The sequence below is a fragment of the Oryctolagus cuniculus genome, chromosome 11 (assembly GCF_051225735.1).
Source record: "Oryctolagus cuniculus isolate XC-2025 breed Fujian yellow rabbit chromosome 11, ASM5122573v1, whole genome shotgun sequence".
In the NCBI taxonomy this organism is placed as follows: domain Eukaryota; kingdom Metazoa; phylum Chordata; class Mammalia; order Lagomorpha; family Leporidae; genus Oryctolagus; species Oryctolagus cuniculus.
Window position 1 is genome coordinate 88,762,697 of NC_142877.1, and position 20,088 is coordinate 88,782,784.

Below are 20,088 nucleotides of genomic sequence, written 5' to 3' on the forward strand. Positions count from 1 at the left end.
AATCTTCTAAATAATCTTTAAATTTTTCATAGGATGTATGCCTTGTATTTTCATTTTTATTTGATTATTTTCATTAGCTTGTACTAGAAGAATTTATAATTGCATTTCACTATTTCATTTTGAGATTTACCTAGTCTATTAATTAAAAAACAAACAATATCCCAATATATGTTTGGGAAACTTTTATCATTATTTAAACATATGGTACATTGTTCCAGGACATGAATATTATTGTTTTCTTTGTTGTGAAACACATCTTATGGTAACTTTGAAGAAAGTTTTATTCAGATAGTCAAACTCTAAAAGTAAAAACTGGATAATCTAAGGAAATAAAACAAAACACTAAGCAAAGACAGTTTGCCTGTGAAAATTATAGATGTCTTTCTGTTGAAATACAAGTATTTTCATAATTTAAAGCTCTTGTTCCCACATGACTAGAAGTAGATTTAATTTCTGAGCTGCCATTTTAAAAGTGGGAAATGTTATATGTGCAACATCATCAAGTTAGTAGATACATACATGGTGTAATTTGTATGATATTGAAAATTTTCCCCAAGAATAATATTTCTTTGTAGCCTGCAAAAAGTTTGAGATTTATATATTTTGTTTAAATAGCTGGGTTTACAACTCTGACTTTTGTTAAAATACAAAAGTGTTATATGGTACCAGTAAACTTTAAGCCATCAAATTTCTCTCTTTTTTTTAAAGATTTATTTATTTGTTTGATAGTCAGAGTTATAGAGAGAGAGGGAGGGATCTTCCATCCTTTGGTTAACTCCCCAAATGGCCTTAACAGCTAGGGATGGGCTAGGCCAAAGCCAGGACCACATGGATGGCAAGGGCCCAACTACTTGTGACATCTTTTGCTGCTTTTCCCAGGCCATTAGCAGGGAGCTGGATTGGAATTGGAGCCCCTGGGAATTGAACTAGTGCCCATACAGGATGTTGGCCTCACAAGTGGAGATTTTAGCTGCTATACCACAACACTGGCCCCCATCAAATTTCATTAACATTCAGAATAGTCACCATTTAATAAAACACTTTCTACGTAAGAGGCAAAGTCTATACATTTCATCTGTTATATATACGTGTGTGTGTGTGTGTGTGTGTGTGTAAAATGTTCCTAACAGTCTTTGGGATAGATTTTCAATGAGCATCATTCTGCTTTACAGTTGAGTAAGCTTAGTCAAGTGTGATGAGGTAAGTTGTACAAGTGTCACACTTAGTAAGTGGTGGGTGTGCCAAGATTAAGAAGTACTTGCTTTTACCCTCAGCAGTTTTTTTTTTTTTTTTTTTTAAGATTTATTTATTTGAAAGTCAAAGTTACAGAGAAAGAAAGAAAAAAATCTTCCATCGCTGGTTCACTCCCCAAATGACCTCAGAAGCCAATGCTGGGTCTGTCCAAAGCTAGGAGCCAGTAGCTTCATCTGGGTCTCCCTCATGGATAGCAAGGACGCAAACACTTGGGTCATCTCCTGCTGCTTTTCCCAGGCTATTAGCAGAGAACTGGGTTGGATTACAGCAGCTGGGAAACAAACCAGTGCCCCTATGAGATGCCAGAGTTGCACGTTACCTGCTAGGCCACAGTGCGAGCCCCAATCTCAGCATTTTCTTAAGGATTTATTTATTTATTTGAAGGTCAGAGAGACAAAGAAAGAGAGAAAGAGAGTAAGGGAGGGATATCATCCATCTTTAATTCACTCCTCTAATGCCAATAACCAGATTTGGGCCAACTCAACACCAGAACACCAGAAGCCAGGAATTCCTTCTTGGTCTCACACATGGATGGCTGGGCCCCAAGTACTTAGGTCATTTTCTTTTCTTTTGTTTTTAAAATATTTATTTGCTTGAAAGACAGAGTTACAGAGAGAAAGGGAGAAAGAGAGAGAGAGAGAGAGAGAGAGAGAGAGAGAGAGAGAGAAATTGATCTCCCATCCACTGGTTCACTCCCAAAATGGTCACAATGGCTGGGGCTGGACCAGGCCAAAACCAGGAGCCAGGCTCTTCCTCCTGGTCTCCTATGTGGGTTCTTGAGGGTGCAGAGGTCCAAGCACCTGGGCCCTCTTCAGCTGCTTTCTTAGGCTTGTTAGTAGAGAACTGGCTCAGAACGGGAGTCTCCAAGATTTGAACTGGCACCCCTATGGGATGCCAGCTTTGCAGGCAGCAGCTTGTCCTGCAATGCCATGACACGTGCCCAGGGCCATTTTCTGTGTTCATCACATGCATATTAGTGGGAAAGTGGATCTGGAGGAGAGCAGCTCTGGATGCTATCAATACTCTGTGTCACGAATAGAGGCTTAACCCGCTGAGCCACAATGCCAGCCCCTTCCCCTTTGCCTTATATTGCTCCATTAGTATAAGGCAGTTCATATGTGTGCCAATAAACATTAGTAAAACTAGCACGGAAAAGGGAAATTAGTAATGTTTAAACAATGTGATACAACAGATGGAGTTGAAAAACCAGTGGCAGTCTTAGGCAATTAGAAGGAATTCTAAGAACACTAGATACTCGAAAGGATGAGATGAAAAGAAAAGCTATCTAAAGAAATAGAAATTACCAATTTCTTCAACCTGATGATTACAAACTCACTTGTATAAACACTTCTGCATAGACAACTTTTTTTTTGTAATTTTCACATAATCTATTAAGTTAATAGAATATAGTGAGGTACAGTCTTGCACAAACTATTAAGATTCGTGTTTTTGTACACTGAAACATTAAAATCAGACTGCATATTACAACTGATGGTGTCTTGTGTAAAATTTGTAATATTATACTTTCTTAGTGGTACATTCATTAGATAATGGTTCTTTTCATGAATTGTATTATCTTGACATCCATGAAATGCTAGCATGTCACTTCTGCATTCTAAATATTGTTTTTCTAATCTGACTGTAGTGGCCTGAAGTTTCTTCCAAGTATTCACTTCTACCTGGAACCTGTGAAAGTGACCTAATTAGGAAGTTCCCACTGCAGATGTAAGTCACTAAAGATCCGGGGATGGAAAATCCTAGATTTTGGGATGGGTACAAAAATCCTATAACTGGTGCCCTTATGAGAAGAGAGAGGCAAAGGAAGGCTGTCATGGATGCAGAGATTGGAGTTATGCTGCCACAAGCCACGGAAGCAAGGAGCCACCACAGGATGAAAGAGGCAAGGACGGTTTCGCCCTCTGAACTTCCCGCGTGACCCTGCTGGTACTGAATTTCAACTTCTAGCCTCCAGAGTTATGAGAGAATAGATTGATGATTTTTTCAGGCCACTTAGTATGTGTTAATTTGTTGCAGAAACTAATACACTAACCTTCATTAATTCAAAACTAGTGGCAACGCATAAAAGCCAAGTCACCAGTGGTTGAAAACATAATGATATAAGAAAAATTAAAGTGTTTGTAAAGTAAATTTTTAAAATTTAAAGTAAATTATTTTTTCTACTGTCTCTACACAGTCCATAGGAAACTGTTAAAAAGGTTCACAATACAATTGGGTCTTTTATTCAAATTTTTGTTATGAGTCACATTAAGTCCATGAGTAATTGCAATTTGTGAAGAAGCACTCAAGCCCTTCCCAAGGAATATATTAGTAAGTCTCCTATCATCCTTATTTTTATACCAATGAAACAAGTCGGTATTATTTTAAAACAAAATGTTGTATACATTTATAACTTACAAGTGTAAGGATACTTACGCTTTCTCTGTAAGGGTGTGGCAGCGAGGTAACGATAGGTAACATTTATGGTTCCTGAGAAATTGGATAAATCCTTGAAAGTATGAACATAGCGTTCAGAATTCAGTTGGTGTGTGGATGTTTCCCTTATAAGTTGTTTGTCTCCTTCCTAAATGTCAAGAAAGAGAGAAAATAGAAAGTAAAATAGGTAGCCATGGATTAAATAATGTTTCCCCTGAGACAATGAATATATGATTATTATACAAAATGTGGAAAATTGTGTAAATCTCAATAACAGGCACCATAAACTGTAGATCATCCTCACTCATCTAATTTCTTACCCGGACTCATTCTTCCCTGGATATTCCCACAACTTTCATGTTAAAATTTAAATATTTATAATAACCAAAAGATCCTAAAATTTGATAGTAGTCTATTTTACAGTTTCATTTGAGGTTAGTTCTTACAAAATTCCTCACATTATAGAGTCCTGCGAGTATATTTATTCTTCCTCAAGTATTGCCAAATATATGTCACACATCATAAGTAGGAAGATGTAGCAGTAGACACAATAGTTGGATTTTGGATAATTTATTAATAAAGTTTTGGTGAGTCACTTACATGGCCACTGTAACTGAAAGCTCTTGAGATTTTTATTCCAAACGTCCTCAAGTAATCTTACTTAGGATGTATTTGCCCCAAGTCAAGAGAATGTGTTCAGACCTTGCATTAAGTTTTGTGATAATAATATGCTTGCTTGTGTGGGTGGGTGCATGTGTGTTCGCACATTATTATATCAGAGATGAACTCTGGTCTTTTTATAAGTAAGGTCTCTTTACCTACATGGTAGGAAAGTTTTCATGTCATTAAATCTTCAATAAGGTTTATATTTAAGAAAATATATTTAGATTCAGGTTAAATATATCCTGTTAACAATTCATTGCTTCCTTATTTCTCCCAAATTTCATATAAGTTCAAATGTGGATTTTGATTATGTATGTATGGATAGATGGATTTTTATTTGGGGGGAATACTGATTTTCCATTGACTGGTTTGCTCTCCAGGTAACAGTAACAACTCTGGCTGAGCCAGAATGAAGTCAAGAGCCTGGATTTCCATCCAAGTCTTCCATGCTGATGGCAGAGAACCAAGTACCTGAACCATCATCTGCTGAGTCCCAGGGCGCTCATTAGCAGGGAGAAGGATCAGAAGTGGAAGCAGGACTCTGATATGTGATGAAGTGTCCCAAGTGGTGACTTAATCCACTACATCACAATGTCTACTCCTTAAGCTTTATTTATTTATTTATTTACTTGCTTAATCATTTATATTTATTGGAAAGGCAGAACAACACACACGCACAGAGACTATGATTAATAAATCACCATTTGATCAAATCTTTATTGGCTATACAATATTAGCAAAATGATAACTTCTGTGGCTTGTGAAAATAGCTTATTACTATTGATGCTATATATTTTGGGCAACATAATTAGAAAGAAATTGTTTGTTTTTCAGGACATTCTGGTATGTAGTGCCATGGGGATCTATTTCTACTACTCAGAGTGTCAGACAGGTATGCATAAATAGCATAAATAATTAGTACATTAAAGAAGGTAAATGAATGAAATAACTTTGATCCTGATATCATTTGGCCGAGGACCATAAAACTTTATTTTAATCCCTGTTGTTAAAGATTACTTAAGGGGCCGGTGCCGTGGCGCAATGGGTTAACGCCCTGGCCTGAGCACCAGCATCCCATATGGGTGCCGGTTCTAGTTCCAGCTGCTCTACTTCCAATTCAGCTCTCTGCTATAGCCTGGGAAAGCAGTAGAAAATGGCCTAAGTCCTTGGGCCCCTGCACCTATGTGGGAGACCTGGAAGAAGCTCCTGGCTCCTGGCTTTGGACTAGCGCAGCTCCGGCCATTGTGGCCAATTGGGGAGTGAACCATCGGATGGAAGACCTCTTTCTCTCTCTGCCTCTCTTCTCTCTGTATAACTCTCTGACTTTCAAATAAATAAATAAAATCTTTTAAAAAATAAATAATAAAGATTACATAAGCACAAGTTTTACCTGGATGGGAACGTCCAGTACTTTGGGTAAAACTTAAATTGGAAAGATGATCAAATCAAATTTTTAAACAAAGACTTATTTATTTGAGGTATACATACAAATAGTCTTCTATTCTTTTATTACTTATAATATTTATAGTATTTTATGCTATTCTATTCTATTATTCAAACAATCTTCTATTGTTGATTCACTCCCATTTTAATGGCTCCAACAGATAAGACAAGGTCAGACCAAAACCAGGAGGCAGGAATTTCATCTGAGTCTCCCAGATGAGTGACATGGACTCAGATACGTGGGCTATCATCCACTGCCTTCTCAGCTGAATTAGCATGAAGCTGGACAGGATGCAGAGCAGCTGAGACTCAAACAGAGCACCTTGATATAGGATGCCTGCGTCACAAGGGTCTGTGGAGGGGGGCTTAACCCATTGCACCACAATGCTTATCTTGATTAGATGGACCTTTCAAATCTATGGCCATACTTGAATTTTCTAAGAATAAAAATTGAAAAACATATAGTATGACTAGAAATTTATAAGAACTTCAACATCATCCTTATTAAATTAAGATTCATTTTGAATATCTTTTCTGCATATCCAATTATGTTTGTGAAACTATATTAATTCTTTATTAGTGTACTTCCGTATTTTCAAGTGTTTTGCTAATTGCATAGGTAAAAATATTTTTGCTTCTTGTAAGGTTTATAATGTATTTTCCCTCTATAAAAGATATAAACTTTCAAAATACCTGAAATTCAACCTTACATGTTAAATTTCTTTTAAATATCACTGAGTTCTGATTATTTTAAATTCTTTACACATAAATATTTTCACTCATTTATGTCAGAAAAATCTATACAACATCATTGAAGTTTTAAAATAAACAAATTTAGGCATGCTGCAAAATTACTGGGGATTCAGTTTAGCATCACTCATTGTAATAATACTGTAACGGTGTATACAACCAATAGGGATAAGAGGTATCTTTAAAATCCTAGCAGTTAGGCTGGTGCTGTGGCATACCATGTAAAGCCACCGCCTACAGTGCTGGCATCCCAGATGGGCACTGGTTCGAGACCCGGGCTGCTCCACTTCCAATCCAGCTCTCTGCTATGGCCTAAGAAGTCAGTGGAGGATGGCCCAAGTCCTTGGACCCCTGCACACACATGGGAGACCTAGAAGAGGCTCCTGGCTCCTGGCTTTGGATTGGTGCAGCTCCAGCCATTGCGGCCATCTGGGAAGTGAACCAACAGATGGAAGACTTTCTCTCTCTCTCTCTCTCTCTCTCTCTCTCTCTCTCCTTCTCTCTGTCTAACCCTGCCTATCAAATAAATAAATAAATCTTTAAAAAAAATCCTAGTAGTCACTGTACTGAATTCATCTTACTGTTCTGTGTGATGATACACTCTACAGAAGTGCAAGATGTTGAGTATCTCTTTAAGAATTCTATCTGGAACATGTAAAACTCCAGACTTTTATGTGATAAGAGGGAGTACATTCATCCTGATTGAGGGCTATAACAGAATATAAAATAAAATGGATCTTGTATGAAAACACTTTATTACATTCTCAAGAACAAGTTTCTTTACACTTTCAGCATGAATAAATAATACAGCTTTCACCTGAGTCAGCCTTGCTGGCTGCTCTCCAGAAGCATCGAAGTGAGCAGCCAGGTTCTCCCTGGATACATCCTTTCCGTAGCTACTATGCTGATGTGTATTTCTCAGTAATAAGACAAGGTTTTATGACAATCATTTTCTGGATGGGAATGCAATTCAATGGACTAGCTACTGACTAAATATATACCCTAGTGGCTACTTTGAAGATGCTCACAGCCGAGAGCTAAGTTGATTGGGCATGCAGCGTCTCTTCTACTTAGTTTGCCTTGTGATGGTATTTGTCTCTCACACTGAGCTTGGCTACCTTTAACACTGAAAGGCACATATGCTTTCAATACATACGCAAATATGCTAAACTGTTGATATGCCTAGGTTTTTGGCCCACAGATGGATTTACTAGCAAAATGAACAGAACAGAATATGCCAAGTAACTCCAGAGACGTTACTACTTCTGTTTGTCTCCTTTATCTGAATTATAAGTATTATTTCCTAGTAAAATAAGGAGATGAAAAATAAAAGACCAATCCATTTCTGTGCTTAGATAATGACATACATTGTGGCATTATGACGAGAAGATGAAAATCGCATTGGGAAAGCAATGAAAATAAAATAAAGGCAGATAAATGATTTAGGAGGGAAATGTGTATAAACTGTATTATATTCTAGGAGGAGGCCAGTTTTCCAAACATATTATATATTCTAGACAAAAAATTTTTCTAACATTTATTATTAATGATGGAAATAATGTTGCAAATCTTCACACATAGATTGTTTTAAGATAAAATTCAACTCAAAATTCAATTTAGTTAGAAATTATCTAGCAAATAGAATAAATTTAAATTAGAAAAATATTCCCATTGAATTTATAAAAGGGAGATTTGATGGTATGTAATAATCATTTTAACTCATTTTTTCTACCTTAATAAAAGTAACTAAAAGTAATCAGTTTTTAAAGTTAAGAAGCAATACCTTTTTTGCACCTTGACTGATTTGCAAATTTTACTAAACAGATTCCTAAGATAGAAATTTCTTTGAGTGCTCTTTAGAAAAGCTACTTCAAAAAATTATATTTTTTATATTAAGTGTATTAGGTGGCTAGGACTAACATTTGGATACGACTGTATGAACATTAACAAAGCAGGCAATGCTGGTTTTATTTTGTTACACATTTTAAAGTGAATTTAAAGAGACAGTATAATAAAAAAGGCATAAGGTTATTTGTTGGATAAAATGGTCTTTTGGGTTGGAAGAAACTGTTGACTGCATCACTAAGGCAACAAATCATTGAATTCAACAGCATCTAACCCATAACATGTATTTGTTATACAAGATTTTATTTAATCTAAAACTAGATATATAATCTCCAATCTGATCAACACAGCATTGATATATCACATGGGCCTTGTTCCAATGCCCTTATATCTCATAAAGTTAAGAGTCACGTTAAAAATTTTCCGAAATGCATGTTTCCAAAATGCAAATACATGTTTACGTAAGCCATGCTTAGTGAAATTCTGTCAGTCTGTGTTGTTTTCAGCCATTGTAAATTCATTATGGATGACAGAATGAAAGGTCCACAAAACCAGGACCTGGCAAATAGCAGGTAATAAAACAATCGTGCTTAATTAGTAAAATAAAACGTTTTATTTGGAAATGCTCTTTGTTATTATTGTCAGACTCACTTTTGGTAAGACAGTCCTAGAGAATATAAGTGTGCTTGCAAATGGGAGGTTTTTTGGTCTTTGTGATACTAGAGGTTTTGATTTTATGATGTATTCAAACGGTAGTAGTGACATTAGGATTAGGACAGATTATCTTGGGCTCAAACCAGGTAGAAAATGTAAATAAACAGTATCTTCTATTTTACTCTTCTAAGACATGAAATGATATGATACAACAAGTAAAAAAGAATAGAAACTAAGAAATTGATTCTTTATAATTGAGAATAAGTCCTTTTTGCATATTTTGATATTTCACTTAAAATCCACTCATGTCATTATCCATTATTTTTAATAACTCTTTTTGACTACAGAATAGTTTCTGCATTGAAATCTATATCTTTGAGATCTTTTTTTTAATATATTTATTTTTATTTTTTATTTTTTTGACAGGCAGAGTGGACAGTGAGAGAGAGAGACAGAGAGAAAGGTCTTCTTTTGCCGTTGGTTCACCCTCCAATGGCCGCCGCGGCCGGCGCACTGCGCTGATCCGATGGCAGGAGCCAGGTGCTTCTCCTGGTCTCCCATGGGGTGCAGGGCCCAAGCACCTGGGCCATCCTCCACTGCACTCCCTGGCCACAGCAGAGAGCTGGCCTGGAAGAAGGGCAACCGGGACAGAATCCGGCGCCCCGACCGGGACTAGAACCTGGTGTGCTGGCACCGCAAGGCAGAGGATTAGCCTAGTGAGCCGTGGCGCCGGCCTATATCTTTGAGATCTTGTGAGTGAATATAAACATATAAGATGGTAGTCACTGAAGACAATTCAAAATCTTAATAAAAGTGATTACATAACTTAACAAAATTTATTTAAGCAACATAGCAGAAATATCATTGCTAACAATGACTACTTGAAAATTTCAGCAATGATATAGAAAATAATAGGTAATATTTTGTAGGCAAAACTTTTATATTCCAAATATTTCAAATCTTAATGATTTTACATAATTACAGTGATGATATCTAACTTACTTATAATATCTAACTTACTGAACTCTAATATACATAGCATTAAAGAAAATACTAGAACATGATTAAAAAAAAGTGTAATGGTAGAAATGTATAAATTTGTAAAACTAATGATTACAAATGTTATACTATGATAGTTTTAATTATGTGTGATTAATATTTACTGTATATGGGTGAAATGCTCATTTTTCCATTTGATTATCATTTATAGCCATTGTCTATATTCCCACTAAACTAGGGTCTTTTTGCTTTATACTTGTTAAACTTCTCTTTTGGTGAAGCATTAAAGCTTTTTATTGTAATGTAATTTTAATATATGTCATCCCAAAAACTAAAAGAAAAAGAAAGAAAGGGTGAAAAAGGGTGGGAGGGAGAGAGGCAAAAGAAGGGAAGCAGGGAGGAAGTGACTATTATTAAGTTCTTAGAATTTTACCTACTAATTAAAATTAAAATATAATATTTTTAATAAATTAAAAAAATAGAAATACTTACAATAACTTTTTTCAAACTGAGCCTACACCAACAGTCTTGGGTTGAAATTAAGTTACAAATAGTAATAATCCTAGTTTGACTTAGACTTTACTTCACATAAAAATAATCAGTCTTTGGAACTTACCAGAACATAACTATCCTCAATATACAAGTTCATAAATAGAAGGAAAATGACAAGAACTCCCAAGAATGACACCACAGAACGTTTTCTCAGGTATCGCATTTTATCCAGTATTTGAAAAATCTGCTTCATTTGATGAAATTTAAACATCCTCTCCTGTTTAAAAGAGGCAAATAATTACTAATAGTTTACTAACAATTAATTTTGGATACAAATACACACACACACACACACACACACACATATATATCTCAAAAGCCAGGCCTTTATAAAAAGAATGATACTCTTCAAAGTTGAGAATAACATTGTTTTCCAAAATCACATATAAGGTTCACATACGTGATTATATGCAGCATATATATTTTATGTCATGTGTATATTATATATTTAATATGCAGTAAATGTTGTGGTTTATAGTGATATAGCCTAGATCAAAATGAAAAGCATGCCTCAGAGTTACTGAAAAAAGCTTTTATAATAATAATAATGTAAGAAAAATAAATAGGACTTCATCATAAATGAAATGTCAGGTACACAATAAGTACTCTATATTCTCACTTACATATGGGAGCTACAAACTTGATTCCAAAGAAGTAGGGAATAAAATAGAATAGAGCCTGAGAAGGGTGTAGGGGAGAGAGAGGCATAGAAAGAGATGGTTAATGGATAGAGGGGTGCAACTGGAAGGTAGGAATAACTTGTCATGTCCTATAGAACAGTAGCATAACTATGATTGACAACAATTAATTGAATATTTCAAAACAGCTAGAAGGAATTTTTAATGTCCCCAATACAAGGTAATGGCAGATCTCTGAGGTGACAGTTATACCAATTACCTATATCTGATCATTCTAGATTGTATACACGTAATAAAATGTCATACTGTGTACATCTCTAGATACATGCATCTACCATATAGCAAATTAAACATAAAGTATATTTTACAATAATTTGAAAAATTGGTGACTGAATCAAATAAAAGAAAAATGGACAAAAAAGAAGGCCTTTGAGAGAAGGAGAACAAGAACACAGAGTAAAACATGTCAATTGTTATAAATGGGATCCAACATTAACATAAAACCCACCTCCCATGTTAAAATGTAATGAACATGGAAGAAACTATAAGTATGGACCTAATATTAATCTAAGAGTGTGTAGCATAACAGCTTTTGAATGGGAAGCTAGAAGGAAGAAAGAGAATTTAACAAAAGAAGTTAAGGTTTTGGAGACATTATCAAGCATAGGTTTGAAGAAAGATGATTGCTAAATCATTGTGGATCCTGATACAGCAAAACCACGTTATTTTGTTGGATCTAGTAAATAGCACTTTGGCTATTTGGATTATTTTATGTATGGAGAAAAGGCAAAATGGGCGTAAGATTAGTGGAAAACCCCAATTTTTTTCCCACTTCACTTTTCTATAGTATGTGGCATCTTCCTATTAAGATCAATTTACATTACTAACTACTGTTGTTTTTAATACTTTATTTTGTTTTTTACTGTTGTGATTAATGTACAGCTTTATGAGGTATAATGGAATATTTTAACACATTTACAAACCAAAAATTGATGCAGCTGGGCAACCAGGCTTTCCATGCCCTTATCCTTTCTTTCTGTTAGGATCCTACCAGCTCCTCTCCTCCAGTTCCTTACACAGTACATAATACCTTATTGTGAACTGTAGTCACCTCACCGTTATGTGAAACAATAGGACTTGCCATTTCCATGTAGCTGTTTTGGTACCCATTATCCAATCTCTATCTTGCCTCCCTCCCACCATTCCCAGCATACTCATGCTTGTGATTATCTATTTTTCTAACTTCCACATATGAGGGAAACATACAGCATTTGAATTTCTTTCTTTGTTTTAGTTCCCTTAACATAGTGATCTCCAGTTCCATCTATCTGTCAGCACATGTCAGCATTTCACCTTATTTACAGGTGAGTAAGTATTCTATTTTGTATATATTTTCTTTAGGCATTCATCTGTTGATGGATTCCAAAGTTGTTTATATATCTTCATTATTGCTAACGGTTCTACAATGAATATGGAAGTGCAAGGACCTCTTTCATATGCTGATTTGAATGCTTTGGATATATACCCAGAAATGTGATGGTGGGGTCAAATGGTGGATCAATTTTTTAATTAAAAAATTTTTTTGTTTACTTATTTATTTATTTGAAAGGCAGACACAGAGAGAAAAGAGACAGGCAAGGATCTCCCATGTTCTGGTTCACTCCCAAAACACATGTGCCAGCCCAAATCCAGGAGATAGAATCAATCCAGGTCTCTAACATACCAGCACCAAACCAAGTACTTGGGCCATAAACTGCTGCCTCCAGGGGTACAGATTAGCAGAGAGCTGACTTAGAAGCAAAACCAGGACACAAATCTAGGCACTCTTAATACGTAATGTGGCTCTCTCAGGCAGCATCTTAACTGCTGTGCCAGATGCGTGCCCCTGTTTACATTCTGGAGGGGCTTCCATTCTGTTCTCCATATGACCCTACTAATTTGTATTTCTACCAACAATGCATAAAGGTCTCCTTTCTCTACATACTCACCAACAATTGTTATTTTATCTTATTTTTTATAATAGTCATTCTAACTTCTGACTGCTGTCTTCAAAAGTACAAACGTATACAGAATGATCAACAGATGGCCAGAATCATATTTTGTCTAAAAGCAATACAGTTATAATCCGGAAATAGAGCTATTTGGAATTGTGTAATACGTCTGCCTGTATCCATATTTAGGATGAAGTATTTATGTGCAGAAAGGACTTCACAAGTGTAAAAGGTCTGTACCTTAAACCTTAGAAATATGCCTATGCTCTAGATAGCAAGTAGTACCTCTTCAGTGAATTTATAGAAGAAAGAATTCATGGATTCATATAAATTATGGTAAAGAATATTAAGAATTAATGAGAAAACCTTAACATCCAGAAGAATGGAAGAAATTTGAAAAAGAAATAAATATTACTATTTCCTATGGCCATATTTTTATCAAGAGGTATTTTTATTTTTTCTTATTCATTTGTAGGATTTGTAAATATATGTATAAAGAAGGACATATATACAGACATAAATGTATAATACCAGGAGTTTGCCAATATACGATATTTCAAAGCATATGCAAAGTGGACAAAGTAATGGTTTGGGGGCAATATTACAATTCTGTCTGCAATAATGTAAAATAGAATGAAACAATAATAATAAAACCCCAGGCTATCATTCCAAAAAGTTGACAAAGAATGCGAATGCTTAGAGAATAATTGTAGCCACCTAAATGCTAAAATCCCAATCTTCCAAAGTATAACCTTCTAAAATGCAGTCAGAGTAATACAGAGCACAAGTCCACCCTTGCTTCTGTACACCCCGAGTATCACTGTGAGGAAGAAAATGGCACAAACTTCAGCTTACACATAAGGGAGAACTTAAATACCCACAACAAGCAGAATGGTCCCAGGAGCCCAAAGCAAAGCAAACAGCAGGTCAGAAGACAGACTAGAATACAGGTCAATTATTACAGATACTACACTGACTGTATCACTGTAGAAAAAATTAATGAAGTTAATAAAGCCACCTAAACCACTCCCTTACCCCAAACTTAGAATCACCTCTTGGATAAGGGACCAGGAAATTCCAAAACATTTTTCTTTTCAGAAAAAAGAAAGTCTATACCAAACAAAACCAGACTGAGAGTCAGAGTTACCATGAGGAGGAAAACAAATAACCAATTTTAGGTAGGAGGAAGATGATGCTGTCTTATGTTGCACCATTAAAAATAAGAGATCTCAAGATGGATAGGATGCATATTAAGGACACAGAATACCACTTGAAGAGGCTTCTACTGGGAAAAATAGGTGATTTTTAAAAGTAATTTGGTTGATAGTAAAATATTGAATATCTATGAATTCAAGGTTAAATGATGATGATTTTAAAAAAAAAAGAAATAAAATGTAAAAAATCCCGTTTGCCACAAGTGGAGGTGATCAGAGCACTATCTTCTGACCCTATAAATTGGCAATAGAAAGTATTAAAGTATCCTGCATTTCCGGGAGGGATTGTACTTAAATCATTCACAGTTAGTGTTGGGTATTTTCAGATATTGGACATCTGGCAGCTCAGTGGAGTACCCTTGAGAGAAACAAAAGCAAAAGGGACAGTCCCCGATATTGCAGTTTGCTGCCAATGGACAGTTTTCAGACGAGAGTGTGAATACAAATAGATTGTAGAGATCTTGCTGAGTTCAGCAGAGTTAAGCACTAAATTACCTAGAATTCAAGAGGCAAAATATTTCAAAGGAGAAGGTTAAACAGAATACAGATTTGGAATTCTGAAGAAGGAGTCTTCTAAATCTGAACTTAATACTGATATTAACACGTGTCGTGAAACTCCATGTGGCTGGAGAAAGAAAATTTCAAAAAAGCAGCAGGCTAAGCAGTTTTTAAAGATTACACAGATTTGGAGATTATTTATGTGTCTGTCACATTTATGTGTCTGTTAGCCAGTTGGATAAGCTTGGACAGTAAATGGGACATTAAGAAGAATCCACAGACACATAGCACTTTAGTATTGAGGCTAAAATAGCTGCCTTAACCATGTCATAACAAAAGCTTAAAAGCATGTATTAATAGCATCATGACTTAAGTCCATGCCCCCATAAATTCCAGCAATCTCTAAAGGCACATGACGGGTTGGTGTTGTAGCTCAGAGGGTTAAGCTGTTGTCTGCGATGCCAGCATACCACCTGGGTGCCAACGTGAATCCTGGCTGCTTCACTTCCAGTTCAGCTGCCTGATGATGTGCCTGGGAAATCAGCAGAAGTTGGCCCAAATAATTAAACCCCTGCACCCATGCGGGACACTCAGATGAAGCTCCTGAAACCTGCCTTCTGCTTGGTCCAGCCCTGAATGTTATGACCATTTGCAGAGTTAACCAGTGGCTGGACGATCTCTCTCCCTTTCTGTCTTTCTGTCTCTCCTTCTCTCTCTGTAACTCTGCCTTTAAAACAAATAAATAAACATTTTAAAAAACATAAGGGTACATGACAATAACCACAATAGGCACCAATGGCAAAGGAAGACCTTTCTCTCTGTCTCTCTCTCTCACTATCCACTCTGCCTGTCAAAAACAAACAAACAAACAAACAAAAATAACACAATTAGGAACATAAAATTCAAAACATTCACTAAAAATTATCAATATGTAAAAGATCATATGATCATTTAACCTATAGGATAAAATATACCAATAGGGAAAAATAAAAATTGCAGAGATGATAGTAGTATAATAATGCTGTTATTATGACCCAAAGGCTCAAGACAGAGGGAAATATGAAAATGATAAGAGAAATAAAATATATTAAAAAGATGAAATTTTTTAAAATTCATTTTTAAATGAAGTATATGACACCTGAAATGCAAATACACTTCCTAGTATATATATTAGTACAGGTAAGAAGTAGCAATGGAAAATAGAACTGGTAAGACACAGCAGTAGAAAAATTGCAAGAATGAAAAACAACCATCCAGCCAAACTGTTTTTTATTTGATGACCCACAGAAAATGTCAGGTAGTAGATGTTTGAAGATACTAAATTTCAGAGTAGTTTCTGAGGCAGCAATAGATAACTGAAACAGATGTCTACAGGAAACTCATTTAAATGTACAGACACAGATGTGTTAATAATAGAAGGCAAGAAAAAAGATATAAAGTATGAAACATTAATTAGAAGCAAACTGAAACAGATAAATTGATATCATCCAAAGTAAACTTTTAATGATTGACAAAGGTATCAATCTATTAAAGGGATTATAACAATCCTAAATATGCATGTACCAAAAAAAAAAATTCAAAACACGCTGAAGTAAAACCTGATTTAAGCGAAAGGAGAAATATATATATATATATTATATATATAATATATATTATATACACACACACAAAATTATACTTAGGGGTTTCAATATTCATCCTGCAATGATTGATTGAACAGGAGACAGAAAATTAGTAGATATAGAAAATATTGATAATACTATCAAATAAATTAACATAATTAGCATTTATGAAACATTTCACTAAGCAATAGCCAAGTACACTTTCTTTTAAGGTGCAAAAAACATTAACCACACCAAATCATGTTTTGGGTCATAAGCCAATTATTAGCAAATTTAAAGGACCATTTGGACAAACTATGTTCACTGATATCAAAATATGTGCATCAGAAATGGGGGGGGGTACTGTGCTGTAATGGGTAAACTGCTGCCTGCACTGCTGGCATCCCAAAAGGGCTCTGGTTAGAGTCTGGGCTGCTTCACTTCCAATCCAGCTCTCTGCACTGGGAAAGTAGTGGAAGATGGCCCAAGTCCTTGGGGCCCTGCACCCATGCGGGAGACCTGGAAGAAGCTCCTGGCTCCTGGCTTCAGATTGCCGTAGCTCCTGCCATTGTGGCCATATGGGGAGTGAACAAGCGGATGGAAGACATTTCTCTCTGCCTCTGCATCTGCCTCTCTGTAATTCTGTCTTTCAAATAATAAATAAATAAATAAATAAAATAAATGTGCAAGATCCAGCCCTGTGGAGCAGGAGACTAAGCCACTGCCTGCTAAGCCAGCATCCCATATGGGCACCGGTTCTAGACTCAGCTGTTCCTCTTCCAATCCAGCTCTCTGGTATGGCCTGGAAAAGCAGTAGAGAGAATATGGCCCAATTTCTTGGGCCTCTGCACTCACATTGGAAACTCAGAAGAAGCTCCTGGCTCCTGGCTTCGGATTGGCCCAGCTCTGGCTATTGTGACCATCTCCAGAGTGAACCAGTGTATTGAAGACTTTTTTATCTGTCTGTCCCACTGTCTGTAACTATACCTCTCAAATAAGTAAATAAAGTATCTTTTAAAAAAGGAAATATGTGAAAAAATTCCCAACTATTTCCAAATGTCTAAACTAGGAAATATTTGTAAAGTAAATAAGCCTTTGTTGAAAAAAAATCAGACATTAGAAAAATATTTTGAATTGGATAAAACTGAAACACAAAACATATCCAAAATTTTGTGATTCAGACAGGGCAATATTTTAGTAGCAATTAATAACATGAACTGCTTGCGTAAGAAAAAATAAACACCTAAAATTTATTGTTTAAAGTCCTTAAATAAGAAATTAGAAGGGGAGGAACAAATTAATCTTATAACCAGAAAGGAATCAAATAAGGCAAAAAATAAGCAGAAAAAAATGAAAGAACTAAAATGAAAATCAAACAGTTCAACAAATAACAATGAAGATGGGCATTTGGCCTAATGTTTAAGCTATTGATTAGAATGCTGACATCCCACATTGGGACTCATACTGGGCTCTGGCCAGCTTCTTGCTAATAATTTGGATCTTGGAAGGGAGCAGTTAATAGCTCAGGTGGTTGGGTCTATGCCACCCACGTGGGAGACCTGGAATGAGTTCTGGGTAAAGGAAACCAGAAAATTAAAGTTCTCTCTGTCTCTCACATTAAAACTAAAACAACGAAAAGGATAATGAAACCAAATGCTCATTCTGTGATCAATAAAATTGATATTCTTCCAGCTATTTTGATCAAGAAAAAAAGAGACAATACTATTGATATTATGATGAGACAGGTGGCAGCACTAAAGATTCTACAGATATTAAAATGGTAATAGAATGTTCTTTTTCAAAATATCAGGCCAATATTTTTGGTAATATAAATATTTAAACTCTAGCTACATATGACTTCATTAGTGAATTCTGTAAAATATTTTCAAGGGTAAAATGATATCAGCGCTACACAGTCTTTTCTAGACAGCAGAAGAGTAAATAATGCATGCTCTCCAGATCTAATGAAACATTCGCATTTTATTTGATAACATTTTCAGTAATTTTATGAACAATTTGTAAAAGGAAAATGGATACTGTAAAATGAGAGATCCAAAATGGCTGAATAGGAATTAGACATGCTGATTTTGACCAAAGGAAGACACCAGAAAAGCAGGAGAGGGACTGCATTCCCAAAGGACAGTTGGTGAGAATGATTCAGTGGAAAATGTACAGAAGAGATGAAGTGAGGTAATGTTGCTTCCCTCCTCTCCCACATCTAAAGCACTGGATTCAGCTTGCTGAGATGTACCACCAATAGTCCTCTATTAGGCAGGCAGCTGGGTCTAGGGACAGGCAGATAGGGAGGCTGATAAGGTAGAAAGCAGATGCCTGTACCCTATGACTGGGGGAGCCTGGCATCCTATGACTGTGGGAATCCAATGACTGTGATGTCTACATAGGCCAGGAAAAGCGTGGGGTTTGGTTAGGTCTTTGGGCAGTCACCTGGTCCATCTCCAGAAGCTCAGAACTCCCTGAATGCTGGAGAAGGGACTTGCAGAGGGGTCAGAACTCATACTGTGGGGGACAGACACCCTTTGTGAGATTCCTACCTGAATGGGTGGGGTGCACAGGCACTGTGAGCTCACCCAAGGCTCAGATAAGGGCTGAGGCTAGAAACACACCAGCCATTATGACCATTCCTTCCTCCTACTGTGGATGCAGGATATCCACCACGCCCAACTTGAGTGTCACTATGGATTCTTGCCCCACCCACAAATCTTGGCAAGAGTCCCCTGGACCCACCCATGAGACCCCTCTGGATATCCACTGCAAACCACAGGCACTCCACTAAAGCACAGAGGGATATTGCCAAGAAAAAGAGCCTTCAGAAGAGATATCCACAAGTGCTTTTCCAGAATTGTAAAAATGAATGTACAAATATGAGAACCACGAACAAGGAAGAGAATGCGACTCCCCCAAAGGAACAAAATAATACCTTAATATCAGACAGTGAAGACAAGGAGCTCGAAAAAATGCCAGAAATGAAATTCAAAAGAATAACTGTAAGATTACTCAAAAACACAGAGAAGCAACTACATGAGTTAAAGAAATTCATAAATGACATGTATAGGAATTCTGTCAGGAGATATTGATATTAAAGAAAAATCAAACAAATATTAGAAATGAATACTTCAATATATAAAATAAAAAATAATTTAGAAAGCCTTAAAAAAAGAGTGGGTAAGGCAGAGGAAAATATATTCAAGCTAGAAGATAAATCTTTGGAAATATATCAGTCAGACAAAATAGAAGAAGGAAGAAGAAGATCAGAAAAATAAAAAACAGGGGGCCGACGCTGTGGCTCAGTGGGTTAACGACACCCTGGCCTGAAGCACCAGCATCCCATATGGTCCGGCCGTTGCGGCCTTCTGGGAGTGAACCAGCAGATGAAAGACCTTTCTCTCTGTCTCTACCTCTCTCTGTATCTTTGTCTTTCAAATAAATAAAATAAATCTTAAAAAAAATCAAAAACAGTGTTCAGCATATAAGCAATACTGTCAAATGACCAAATATAGATGTATTAATTGTCTCTGAAGGAATGAAATAATAA

The 20,088-nt window shown here is 36.0% G+C and overlaps 1 protein-coding gene across 8 annotated transcripts in view; it reads right to left on the reverse strand.

The window, feature by feature from the left end:
- Positions 1-20,088, reverse strand: part of MGAT4C (MGAT4 family member C) — a 798,266-nt gene that overhangs the window by 6,076 nt on the left and 772,102 nt on the right. For all 8 annotated transcript variants that reach the window (XM_070052672.2, XM_051845736.3, XM_051845732.3 and 5 more), the window contains 2 exons: positions 10,658-10,810; positions 3,688-3,835 (listed from right to left, as the gene is read on the reverse strand). In XM_070052672.2, the coding sequence (XP_069908773.1) occupies positions 3,688-3,835; positions 10,658-10,804 (295 nt within the window). In that variant the 5' untranslated portion in view covers positions 10,805-10,810. The remainder of the gene's footprint in view (positions 1-3,687; positions 3,836-10,657; positions 10,811-20,088) is intronic.